This window comes from Polypterus senegalus, chromosome 1, assembly GCF_016835505.1.
Source record: "Polypterus senegalus isolate Bchr_013 chromosome 1, ASM1683550v1, whole genome shotgun sequence".
Taxonomy (NCBI): domain Eukaryota; kingdom Metazoa; phylum Chordata; class Cladistia; order Polypteriformes; family Polypteridae; genus Polypterus; species Polypterus senegalus.
In genome coordinates, this window is record NC_053154.1 from 143,441,895 (window position 1) to 143,455,582 (window position 13,688).

Here is a 13,688-nt window from a genome sequence, read left to right on the forward strand (position 1 = left end):
ATGTAGACACATTTTGTGGCACATGATGTTATCGTAGGACCGGGGTTATTGCCCTGGCTCAGACTTTTTGTTTATTTAATATTTTTGTCATTTAAATATTGTTTTCCATATTATGTTATGAATATTGTAGTTGGTTTTGTTTTATATTTGTTTTTATTATCTTTATTAATATAATAATAAATGGATATTTTTCAATTTTGTATTATGTTAGGCATCTGTATATTAGTTTTGTGTGTTTTATGCCCAGTCTTCTGTATGTGGAGGCCCAAAAAGGCAGAACCTGACTGCCCTAGGCATATAAAAAGAGAAATGGCACTCTTCACTGAAATAACAGTGTGAATGGCAATCTTTCACTAACTAGAAGAGATGGTGAGAGATTTCAGGTTGAAGAATCTTTACAGAACTCCACATGGTCTTGCATTTCATTTGAAAATACAAATCTATAGGTAAACTAATTTCTTATGGAGTTTAGTCCTACTATAGCAGCTCTCTACCCCTTATTTCATGCTTAAAGCATGCAGAAACATCAACTGCAGCTTTACTGAATCATTCTCATCATTATACTTTAATTCAGGGTATAGATCAGCATCTTAGTACAAAATTTATGCCTAACTTATCCCTGTAAAATTATGCATACAGTACCAGACATAAAACAAAAGAAAACGTTTTCATAAGATTAAGCCATTCAAACTAGCCAACTGATCAATCTCTGTTGAGTGATTGTGCTTCATTTCAATATTTAAAAGTCCCCAGGGCTCTAATTTGCAGCAAACTCCTTGGCAGCTGGTTTAGTTAATTTTCAGTACCTGATTTACACTATTCATAGCGAGACTCGGCTTTTCCCAACAACTAAGATAACCAGCCATAAACTCACCTTAAACAGAGTGGCAGACTGCCACAGGACACATGCAAGCACACACATACACACACTGAGGACTTTTAGTGTCACCAGTTAACCTTGAGGAAGAGATTACTAGGCCTCAGAAGAAATGAACATGCACAAGAGATTAATAGTTTGTTGAAGCAGCGAAGGACTCATTGGGTGCCTACAATCTTAAATGTCATTATATCAGTTGTGATGTTATGCAGTACAAGGTACTGTATTTACGTTTTCTCTATATAGAAATGTTTATTTTGCAAATGTTTAAATCCTGCAACTCTATAACAAAAAAGTTCCCATCAAGGCATTTTATTTTCTTTACAATATGATAAATTCAAAGATTTTCACATTGGCATGGTAATAGGTTTTTGTGACTGCTGTACTTTTAAATGAATTTATGGGATTGAGTGTTTTCTAAAGAATGTATCCCCACAAAGAGCCCTTATGAATTTGATTTTAATTAGAATTTGTTTAAAAAAAACAAGAAAATCAGGGCTAAGACACATTAATAGAAGGGGACCTGGGTAGTGACCTGGCACGTGGTAGGTGGGAGACCCGTACACCCTGTTCAGGCTTAAGCACAAAAAGCTATATGGAGAGTCACTGTGTAGGCTTACTAGCCATGAGAGAATGATTGGGGCTCAGTTGCAATGGTAATCATGGGACAAGACAGTGCAAAACAGGTTTATTCTGAATTGATACATGAAACTGGATATAAACCTTGCTCATTTGACAAATAAAACAAGTTAGACAGTGTATGCACAGCATAATTCTCAGGTGTATTCAAGGACTGTGCAGGAACTGTAGCCCATAATTAACTGATTCCAGTAGGTCAGTTCTAAAACTTTTGCAATCTTTGTCATGGTTGCAGGAGTCAGAGGCTTTACCAGTAGGCAAAAGGCTGAAAACTGGCCTGGGTAGGACTCTTGTCCATCACAGGGACCAATCTCACTGACACACACAGATAAAAACACAACCCATGCATAAAGTCTGCTTTACTTCATCGTCATCAGAAAGGGACCAAGGAATGGAAAAAAAGCACTTCAACAAATGAATGCATAGGAGCCCACAATGTGCTTGAAGTGGAAACAAATAAATAGAAATGCTGTCTGTTTTTGTCTGCTTCTTAGTTGTCCTCACGAAGCTGTAAAAATTCCACCCAAGTTCTTAATTAAGTAATCCCCATTAGAGCTTTGACTGCACTATTATTTATATATTGTGTGTGAGGATGCTTGTGTCAGTGGAGCAATGTCTTAGTAGATAGAGAGCCTATTAAAACCGGGACATTTTGATATTCTTTAATTATTTATCTGGTTGCATAGCTGGAAATCTGGGCGTCTTGTCATATTAGTAAATTACAGTATCAGCAAAATAGCAAGTCATTATATAGTGCAGATAATGGAACTATGAAGTTGGTTTAGTGTAAGGTAAATACTAAGTACATTTTTATTTGCTGTATGCACAGTGGTGTACACAACACAGGATACTACAATCATATCTAGATAACCTTAGGTTTTCTGTGATTTTATTTTAAACTTTTGTTTGGAAAATAATTTAAGTTACCTGTTACAACTTAAAGAATTTGATGGAGTGACATGCTGAGGCACTGCTTCTCTTCTGTGTGCACTCAAGCCACTGGGAAGACTTCATATTAGCAGAAACTATGGCTGAAGTATAGGTGCGCTAGCAGCTAGGGGTAGTCACTTCCTACCCGCGCATGCAGTTGGCTTGCAAATTCACCAACGCTTGCAATGGGAGATTTTGAAATTTTAAAGTTGTGTACAGCTCGTTCTGTTCAAGATATTTCAATGAAAATTTAACTATCTTAACAAATTTCCTTAAAAAATAAGTGTGCTAAGTTTCATCAAAATTGGCCCACGAAGGGGCTGAGTTGTTTTATGTGGACTGACAGACGGACAGACAGACATGGACTATGGCAATATGAGCTTCGCGCATTATATAAGAATGCAATTAAAAATGTAATTGTTAAATTACTTCATCCCAACATTCATAGAAATTAATTCATGATATTAAAATTTTGAATTAGACAGGATAAGACTACAGATTTGTGGTGACAACCTGCACCACTCAAAAACATCCTTAGCCTTATGTTTACCCATAGAAAAACAAGTCAAAAAGGCAGATTTTTTTCAGGAAGAACAGTGTAATAGTGTAATAATGAAAGTGTAATAGAAACATGAAAACACCAAAACATCAACATAAGTACAGTAGAAATGTTGTGTGTAGTGGCCACTGATGTAATGATGCAGAGCTATTACACATCCTTTGTGTGATATGTTTTGAAACAGTTAACAAAATACAGCTCGATATTTCAATCAGAGCAGTAGAAACGTGTTTCTTTGCAGGCTTTCTTTTGCTTGCATATGTGAAGATAAAATATCAGTGGCTGATCCGCATGATAGACACTGCCCATTGTGTTATTTCAGGCTACCACAGAGTAAGCCTTAGTGACTTTCAGATTTCCCTTGACATGGACAACAGTTACTGCATTGTGAGCGAAGCATAGAAGGCTAACTTCTTACTTGTCTTTCCACCTGAGAATCACTTGGGGACGGTTTTTTCACAGTGGTCTAAGTAAAAGACACACTTGGGGTTAATGTCAATGAAGCTAAGCATTCATCCTTAATAGATCTCACCCCAAATGAATGCTCGACCACAACATGCACTCCAGAATGTACACTGTGATAAAAAGATATAGGTTCAAAAAATTCTTAGGATATACACAATTGATCTAGGAGAAAGAACCGGCTGCAAGGCCAACAAACTTTGAATTTATCGGTCTGCTAAGATAATGGTTGTTCTGTCAATCACAGCTTTTAAACCAAGACTGAAATACCACTTTAGTTTAGTGTTCCCATACTGTATTTGATGTTCATACTGCAAAAAATATGCTGATTAAATTTTGACAGACATAATCCACCATGACTGAACCATTTGAGTTGTTTTGCTTGTATACATGTATACTGTATTCTTAGTACCACTTTGACTAAACTGCTACCCCGACCATGGAATGAAATGTCTAAGTGGTTGGCAAACTCTGACTTGAACGTTGACAAACATAGCACCAAACCATAATATTACAATTACAAATTCACGTGATGAACTGAAGTGTTTTGTTCCTGATTATTTTTTTATTATAAAAATCTGGTTTATTTTGGTTCAGAGTACACATTATTATCTTTTTTTTTTAGTATAATTTATTCCATGACATCATCGAGGTGCCATTTCTCCGTTCATGGTCATATGTGTCTAATACATAGCTACTGAAATGTTATTATATTTAAGCTCTATTTAAGATGGTAATGCTGCACTGTTAGAAACTATTGCTGACGTTAGACAAATTTATGTTAATTTATTTGACCGGTTACCACAGTGTCCCACCCAGGAAAAGAGGCTAACAAAATTGGGATTATGCAATTTTAATGTGTTTCTTTCAGGTTACCACTTTTCCCATCTTCACTCTAAATGAAAATCATAGGCTTCTACAGTTTGGACTGAATGGTTTAACTCTTTGGCCCTGGAAAACATCTTGTACAATGTCAGTACATTGTCTGTAATGACAAAATATCTAAAATGGCATACAGACTCATATAACAGTGCAAGAGTGGTATTGGGAAATGTGACTAAAGTTACAGAAGAATAATGAGAAAATTCTATGTGTTTGTTTTTGCATCTCAGTTGATATTTAATATAACTAAACATTTCACCATATCAAAATATTTCAATGAGCATTATAATTATAAAATGCTGATAATAATAATAATCATCATTATTACTTTTATTATTATTGGTTCTGACAGACTACTGGTACTTGCCATTGGTGAGATGGAATGTACCATCATAATGATGATGGGTAATATAATTATTATTGTACCTTAAATGGAAGTGAATATAAGCTAGTGGAAATAACTTGCTGACAGCTGCATCCCTCTCTTTTTTTTATTTGCAGGGGAGGCTGCATCCATAACTCGCCATTTCTATATTACTAAAGCAAAGAAATTTATTATGATGGTTTTGAGAAGTTATTAGGCATGGCATCCTGAGTGACAAACTACCACGGGATTGTCACAAACCCAAAACCAGTTGCCCATCCATCACCCAGCTCTCCAGATGGTTCTGCATCTTTATCGCTCCCTGGTTGGTGACATCACCTGGTCTCCCACTCAGAACTGATGATGAAAGCAAACAGATCTATCTTGCTTACATTTACCAAATCAATTTTATTTTAACAGGCCTCTGCATATTGGCATATTGACTGTTGCTCTTAATAGCATTTACCATATTTTAATGCAAAGATGTCATCACTGAAAACCCCCCTCCTGAATAATGTGGCACTCCATAATAAATTTTTTTACATCTTATTTACTTAATGGAAAGAATTACAGTTGCCTGTCACTGCCATAATTAAACATAATGATACAGTATGGTTTCTTCAGATGCTATCTTACTGATAAGTTAAAATATCAAAATAAATATGATATAAGATTTCTGCAAATTAATGTTCTAGTAACACATTTATTTTTTAGCAAATACTTAAACAAATTAAATTTACATGTATAAACACTAAACACTCTCATTATACTGATGTTCATTTTTTGCCATTTTCTGAACACATAATATGAAAATCTAAAATAAAAAATTAGTTTTTTTTTCTTCACATACCATTACTAATTTCTAGTTTTCCATTCACAATTAGTCTGATTCGTTGATTTCTTGCTGTAAAAGCCAATGTGACAAACTGTAGACACCACTGACCTTTAGCCTTATCCTGTGACCCTTGTTCGACTTTTTGCTTTAACTAACCAATATGTGATTAGATAATGTTCTGCTTTGGTCTTAAAATGTGATAAAGTTAGATTTATTACACTTTATTTTAATCTTGTTAACGCATTTGGTTAGAAATTCAAATATTTAAGTATGAAAAACATGATTTTTTTTAACATGCTAGCCAATGATCAGATTTCAAGTTTTTTAGTTATACTACACACGCATGGGTCAAAGAAATCTAAAACCTCAATTAGAAAAATATCTGTATTTCTACCACTCTTTTATATGAATTTATATGTAATCTTTGAATAAAATGTTCATCTTTAGAAACCACATAATTCACAGGTACTGTATGACAGTACAATAGTGCAGCATATGATAGATAGATAGATAGATAGATAGATAGATAGATAGATAGATAGATAGATAGATAGATAGATAGATAGATAGATCTGCCTATTTGATGAGCAATTCATTAATTGTAAATCATGTTTATGCTGTCATTCCTACCTCCCAGCCAAGATTTGAATTTTTCAATGCAGAAAGTTGTTCACCTACATAAGGGCCAAACTTTTCCCCAGCTTCAATCTTTCTTTGTGCCCATACTCCTAATCCTGCTAAAGGAATGCTTGACTCCTGAAGTTCAACTTCTGGAGGAACTGGCAGGTCATCTGGAATGTATATGGGTGTTTGGTAAGACGAGGCCTCCTTGGCTGTGTAATCATCACTGGAAGTGGTAGGTGAGGTCAAGTCCTCAACCGTAAGTGTATGCTGGGCCAGCTGCCTGTCACCTTCTGCTGTATCTTCTAAAACAGCCTCTGGATAGTCATCATACAGTCCAGAATCATCTGCAATGATAAGAACAACATTTAAACAGGGCATGCTCAGTTTATGGTTTCAATAAACACGCTACATACAAAAATTCAATATAGTAATCAATCCCCTACACTCAAGAAGTACAAGGATATCTTCTGTCTGTCTTTCTTTAGACTTAACCTGGAAAAAATGCTTACTGAGGGAAAAGTAACTTGTAGAGGTTTCCAGCCTCACTGCTGCCAGACTATTTGTAGCAAAGGTCATATTAGGTATCTAAACTAGAAGCTGAATAGATAAAAAGAAAAAAAAAAATCTAGTAATTGTTATCAACTAAATAAAGTAAATTGTGAATTAATACACTGGGATAATTCTGAAAGTGAATATTGATCATTTGCAAAATTTCCTACACAAAGTAATTTTCCAACATATAATGACAGTAAAGCACAAAAGTCAGCACACATACCCCAATAAATGCTAGAAAGTCCCCAGTGTTTAATTAAGTATAGCTCCAATGTGCATCTGCTTTCAGAAATTGAATAATTAAAACACTTCAAAGATGTATATATATGTTCTTCTAAAACAGTTTATTGTTTATTAGACTCACTTTTAATGTTATTATTTTTTCCATATTGTGGAAGAAAAAAGGGGTATGCGTCATGTTGCAGGCATTCTTTTGGCCAAACCATATATACAGTTGGACACCTTGAAGATCCTAAATGCTTCATGTCTCTGTGCTGAAGAGAGATGAGAAATGAAGTTGTTCTTTCATCAAGTGATGTGGGATGGAATGCATGAGAAAAAATGCTTACAAGTAAAAAAAAAAATCAGTTTTGGATACAATAAAGCCTATTCAGAATGCATGGATTTATATGCACATAGAGAAATGTTATATATCACAACTGTGATCTGCAAGTTGAAACGTGCCTCTATAATCCAGAGAGTAAAAGCACTGCAAGAGGTGAGCAGTTGAAAATGATAAAATATCACATATTCATTGAAAATCCTGAGAAAACTGATACATTCCATGATAATCCCATTTTACACCCTGTAGGTTCAGCACAAGGAGAGGAAGCAGCTCAGGTCTTCCTAAATCACAGGTTAAGTAAATGTCTTTGTCCATGGATGTTTATCTGTTCAGAAGTGAGTACATCTGTGACCCCACCCACCACTCAATGCCCTGAATCAAACTGATAATTACTATAACACATCATGTAAACAGAACCTGTCGTACATGACACCATGGCCCTTAATGTGCTAAAGCGATACAGGAAGTGGAAAAAAATCAAACTCAAGCAGCAAGCGCTAATGAAACTACCTGAATTATCAGAGATGTTCTCCTAATGAAACAATCACAATAAAAAGTTCAATCAGGAAGGGCACTGAGGACAATCACCTGAAACTTTCCAACAGCTATGGACCAAATGCTCTCTAGTCAACAAGGAAGCAGAACTCTCTGATCTCAGTGGCAGGGTATATGGGCTTTCATCATAACCAATTTCTCAGTTAGTGCATAATCTCATAAACAATTACTCAACAAACCAATCTGCTACTTGGCAGCATGATTCATTCATTTGTTGAACCTCAACCTCAGCCTGAGAATTTACATTCTGTCATGATGTTTACCATTATGCTGTTGTATCTCATATTCCTAAACACCTTTTATAAGAAAGGTAACATGCCTCAAACAGACTTTCACACACTTTCAGACAAACAATTTATAACAATTCTGTTAAACTTCACAGATTATCTTTTTTACCTTCACAGATACTTATAATTCATATATGTCATATAGCACTCCCTTTGGAATTTATAAATGGGTCAAAAATCTCAGTTAATATTGTTATGTTGAGCCTTTAAATTGTAAAGTTAATCCTAAATTTTAAACTGTTTGTCAGTACTGCCTATCACCCTTTATTATACAGAGCCTCTTGTTAAATTTCAATTTATGCATGAACCCAGATTTTCCAGGCAATGTTATTTGCTTTCACATTTTTTTTATCAAACTGTATATTAAAGTTTGGTGGTCCAGTGGTTAGAGCTGATGTCCCCTGGATCCAGCATCCAGAGTTTAAATTCAGAGCCTCACCCTTGTGTTTATGGAGTTTGCACATTCTCTCTTTATCTGACTGGTTTTCATCCCACATTGTACGGACACACAGTTCGGTTGAATAGGCCACGCTCAATTGGACCCACGGGGTGAAAGTGTATGTGTCTCAGCCGTACAATGAACCAATTCCACGAATGGATTCCAGCCTTCCAACCAGTGTTGTCAGGATAGGCTCTGCCTTCCATGAACCTAAACTGGATGAAGCGGTTTTGAGAATGTATTTATGTATATTATAACATAGCATTACATTCTCAAACCCTTATAACCCAATTCTAAATTGCACTGGGTCACTGCCTACCCTGAAAATACTGTGTTTAAGACAGGAAAAAGCCTACTCTTGTACACAACACACTCATTCTAACACAATTTGATATCATCAGTCAGCATTACCAGCATGCCTTTGTGGATGTGGGAGGAAAGTAAGAGCACCCAAAGGAAAGCTCATTTAGACAGGGAGAAAGTGTGCAAAATCTAAGCAGACAATGGGATTCAAACCCAGGAAGCGAGATCCATGAGGCAATAGTGCTACCACCTGTGCTTCAGAACAGGTAATTCACCTGAAGCTAAGCATTTTTGGGACCAGCCAGTACATGGAAGGGAGACCACCTAGGACAAGCTTGGGTTGCTCCTGAGAGAGGTGTTGAGGAAGCAAACAAGGGACACTTTCCCTGGGGGTCTTTGTGTAGATCCCAATTCCCCAATGCAGTAATGAAGACACTGTGCTGCAGAAACTGGCATCACCCTACTGATAAGATTTAAAACCAAGCTTGTGACTCCTTGAGGTAATGAAACGTTCTGAAAAGACTAGGGCATTTCACAATGTCCAGGCTAAATTGCCCACCTAGGCCTGGTCATTCTGGATCCCTAATCATCCACTGCTCTTTACTGGGTAACTTTCTCTCTCAACATTTCACCACTTAATAGATAATGTGTTGTGAGCCTACTAGCTCAGGAATGGCTGCTGTCATATTGTCTAGGTGGATGCTGCACGTTTATGGTAGCTGAAGTGGTCCCCCTCTGTCTGTAAAAGGGTTTGAGTAGATTAGAAAAGTACTATAGAAGTTTAATCACCTATTATTAATACTTACTGCACCACCCATGTGTATTAGATGATTATTCAAAACATTAATTCCAAATGTTCTTTTTAATGACTTTACTGTGCAGTTTGATAGTGTTTAACACGGTTGTCTCACAGCCAAGGGGATGACCAAAATCAGATTCTGGTGTGGTCCATGACTGTGTGCAGTTTTGAAGTTCTCCCAGTGGTTATTAGATTTTTCTAGGTATATCGCATCCTGTCTTTCCCCAGCCTAAAGATGCATTTGTTAGGTCAAATGACTATTCCAACTGTTCTAGAACCTGTTTATTTTTATCTGCACAGGATGCTGCTGGTGAGGCCCCAGTTCCAGAACTCTGAAATGGGCACAGCAGGTTGTGGAAATGGATCAACAGATCATTTAAACTCATGGCATTCTTTGATGGTATTTAGTACCTTTTGTTACTTTTCTGTTTTTTTTAACAAATCTATCCAAATTTAACAGTTAATTTTCTTCACTTTGGATCCATTTATGATATCTGTATTCCCTGCTGATATGAAATGTTTTCATTGCAACGCAAGTTCATCCTGAATTAAACATACTGCCAGAGTTCCTTGCTAAAAAAAAAAAAAGTGCAACGGGACTTACAGAGAATGTTATTTATGTACATCTTTCGTCTGATTCAAACGATGCGTTCAATTCGTCCTCCCATTTGTATTTCCTTCTGGGGAAAAGAAGAGGAATTTGACGGGACGCACACGCAGCTGGGTCAGGAGCAATAAATAAAACAATGATGTCACCAGAAGAATCACACCCGAACGACTGGGTTCGCCAACCAACAAGCTCCACAAGAGTTTTAATGTTTCCCTTTCCTCGATCCAGCATTGTTATTTATTATAAAAACAAGAGCAAACTTCAAAGGAAAGCCCGTAGCAAAAGGTTAATTATTACAAAAGGGAAGGGTCGATGCCACTATTTGAACTTTCAAACCAACGCTGGCAGCCCAGCAGAATTACGCGTGCCTGTGCGAGAAGAAACCGTCGAGGCATGCCAACGCAGCAACACATGCTTATCTGAAATGAAGTGAACAGAGCAATCCGGTGGGTCACACTGTTTATGTAGCGCCTTTCACAGAAGTGCATCAAATACGCGCTTATACAGTAGCTTCTAGCTGATTACTTCATTTTTATTTGTCGTCTTTCGCACGGTGACAGTCGCCAATTGCAGGTCAATAGGTGTGCATTGTTCCGTCAATAAGTCAATCTTTATTTTTGCATAGTATCACTGAGTAGAGGAAAGGACCGTAACCAGATGCCAATAATTCAGATTCATTTTCGTCAAGTCTGCTTTGTCCACTTAATCAATCTTTATTTCATATACTCCTTTCTAAGTGCATGAAAGATCATTAATAGTCCCCTTTAAAAGAAAACAGCGCATTTTGTAATCTCGCATGCTGCGCACGTTTAAATCCAATGCGAACATTTGTTTATTAAGTTGTAATTTTAAGCTCGTTCTGATATTCAGAGAATTGTAATTAATTAAGGTAACTATCTTGCTGAAACTAAACCATAGACTTTTTTTTACTCAAAGTGAATTTGAAACTGAATTTTCTGTTGCATTTGTGGTGGTGTGATTTGGCTTTCGAGCAATTCTTTTTCGCGTGTATTACTTTCGAACTCTTTGAACTCACTTTAATTTTTTTTCCCGTATAAGGAAATCCTTACAGATAATATACCATTCGACTAGTCTTGAAGTTTAGTTGTGAAAAACGTCAAATGTTTCGGTGTTTCCCCCTATTTTGCCCCTCTACCGAAAACCCCTCGTGTTTAGGTTATTTTTTGGACCATATTCTGTGCAAGAAGTTACATCCTTACGTGTGTCTTCGTCAGAAATGATCGGAAGTACTGGAAGGTTGTGCATGCCACATCAATCGATCCCAGGGTTCATCTCCTAACGGGATATGAGGAGTTAAAGTTACTCCTTTACACAATATTTCAAAGAAAAAATGGGGGATGAGTAATATAGGCACGCGGAGTGTCATACTGTGTTATTTCAAGGTTGCTGGTCACAAGTATGATATTATTGATATTTAATTTTTTGCTCAGTGGTTCAAGCCTTGTAAGCTTCACTCCCTGGAAGGTTAACAATGAAAAGTTTGAACATAAGCACATGGGGTAACGTTTTAAACTATATCTCAAGGTCATTGATTATGAATATGATGTTTTATCTAATTTCTGACCCTTTATTAGGGATCTATATGATGAAAATGACATGTTTTATAACAATCGAGAATATTTAGACATCAAACATTTAAACCGAAGCCCATATTTGAATATTTCAGGCTATTCTTATTTATTATGTACTTCTAACTCATGTAGTGCATCGTTAAATGGGATGGGCATATTTACGTTAATTCAGTCTTTTTTAATGAAAAATAATTTCAATGAAATGATGATGGCGTAGTGGTTAACGCCTCTGCCTCATCGATCTTAGGCTATCTCGCCATGACTTTGCTCATATGAGGTCTGAACCTTCTCTGGTGTTGGCGTATGGCTTCTAACGGGTACTCCGGTTTCAGTGCCACATTCCTATAAACTTGACTCGTACTGTAGTTTAACTGGCGACTGTATATTGTCCTATGGTGGGTCCTTGTGTTGTCTGGAACCCTGCTCAAGGCTGCCTCCAGACTTGAATCCAATGTTCCCGGGACAGATCCCGATTTGGATTTAGCGGCCAACCAAACCATCTGTCCACCATGCACACATTTGTCGTCCATCCATGCATTTTCTAAATCTGCTTTATCTTGTGTAGGATCGCGAGGAAACTAGAGCCTTTCCCAACCTGCAAATCAACTTAATAGTGGAGAGGAATCGAGGCTTCTCACAGCAGCACGAACAGTGCAAAGCGCCATAACCAATTGTGAAAGTGACGGCAGGCAATGGCACACTCGCTCGTACTGGTCGAACAATCTATGAAGTCATCTTGTTTCTATATACGGCCATTTAAAAAGATTTTTTCCTCTTTAGTTTAACCAAGCTGATCAGTTTTCATTTTCTAACTTGGTCCGCATTCTAACAGCGCAGTGAAGCCCAGTGCAAAGTTTTTCTTGCCTTACAATTTTAAAAAGCTATTTTTAGAAATAGGTAAAAAGGACGCATTGTTCATTTAGTCCTGTTTTTTTATATTGAGCCTCAGAGCTTAAGTTACATGACCACTGCAAACTAGTTTGACTGGACGTTTATAACACGAGTTAAAAAAGCGTCCTTCTTTACAAGTAACACAGAGCACCTTGGCGACCAGCAATGGGCAGACAAGAGAACCCAAGAACACGAGCTCAAATTCAACTGGCTGTGTGAAGAGAACACGTTTTCGATTACCCTTTCCAATGGTGATCTGGTTTCTCGTTGTCCAGATAACGCGGTTCAACAAATGTAAACCGGCGAACACTCTTACATATCATGGTTCTAAAATGGTAATTTACTGGGTTGTGCGGTTCCTCCTTGAGCCACTGCTTTCCAAGAACTACGTCATTCTAAGCAGGGTTCTTTGCATATGAAATGGACTCTTTGGGCTTTAAAATGGTTCCTAATATGTGGACAAAACTGAAATCTTTTAATGCCCAGTACGCTAATTAGCAGGATATGATAGATCAATTTAATCAGAACTTAGTCTGTATTATTATAAAGGTTTCAAGTCATTGACCCATATGTAGAAATCGTTAATCACAGTATCTCCTGCCCATCTGAGGAATCTGTTATGGATCTAAATAAATAAATATTCTTTCTGGTGCCCTCATATGGACTGTTCTTTTGGGAGACAAAATTTGTTCCCCAATGGCATCACTCTTTGGCAGCATTACTTTCCTCTCTCATTCTGTCTCATAAGGGAAATGCCCCACGTTGTCCATTGTGGCCTTCTGTCTCTTTCCCTTGCCACATCATTCTCCAATTACCTCACAGCAGTTTCCACTGAAGGTGTTTGTTTGCCTTTCTCTTACTCTCATCCCATGGACTGTAAACAGCAATGCGACACTTTCATTGTCTTAAGCGCTGTTGATTTG

The 13,688-nt window shown here is 37.0% G+C and overlaps 1 protein-coding gene and 1 long non-coding RNA gene across 10 annotated transcripts in view; one reads left to right on the forward strand and one right to left on the reverse strand.

The window, feature by feature from the left end:
- The window catches only part of LOC120533045, a 163,874-nt gene extending 158,434 nt beyond the window's left edge, over positions 1 to 5,440 (forward strand). Inside the window, exon 3 of the long non-coding RNA XR_005634426.1 lies at positions 4,851 to 5,440. This is a non-coding gene — a long non-coding RNA (uncharacterized LOC120533045). The remainder of the gene's footprint in view (positions 1 to 4,850) is intronic.
- mecom (MDS1 and EVI1 complex locus) overlaps positions 1 to 13,688 on the reverse strand; it is a 546,819-nt gene that overhangs the window by 264,651 nt on the left and 268,480 nt on the right. For 7 of the 9 annotated variants that reach the window (XM_039759628.1, XM_039759602.1, XM_039759594.1 and 4 more), the window contains exons 2-3: positions 7,089 to 7,218; positions 6,179 to 6,516 (exon numbers count right to left, since the gene is read on the reverse strand). In XM_039759628.1, coding sequence (XP_039615562.1) covers positions 6,179 to 6,516; positions 7,089 to 7,209 — 459 coding nt within the window. In that variant the 5' untranslated portion in view covers positions 7,210 to 7,218. The remainder of the gene's footprint in view (positions 1 to 6,178; positions 6,517 to 7,088; positions 7,219 to 13,688) is intronic. The other 2 variants (XM_039759637.1, XM_039759646.1) reach the window with 2 other exon arrangements.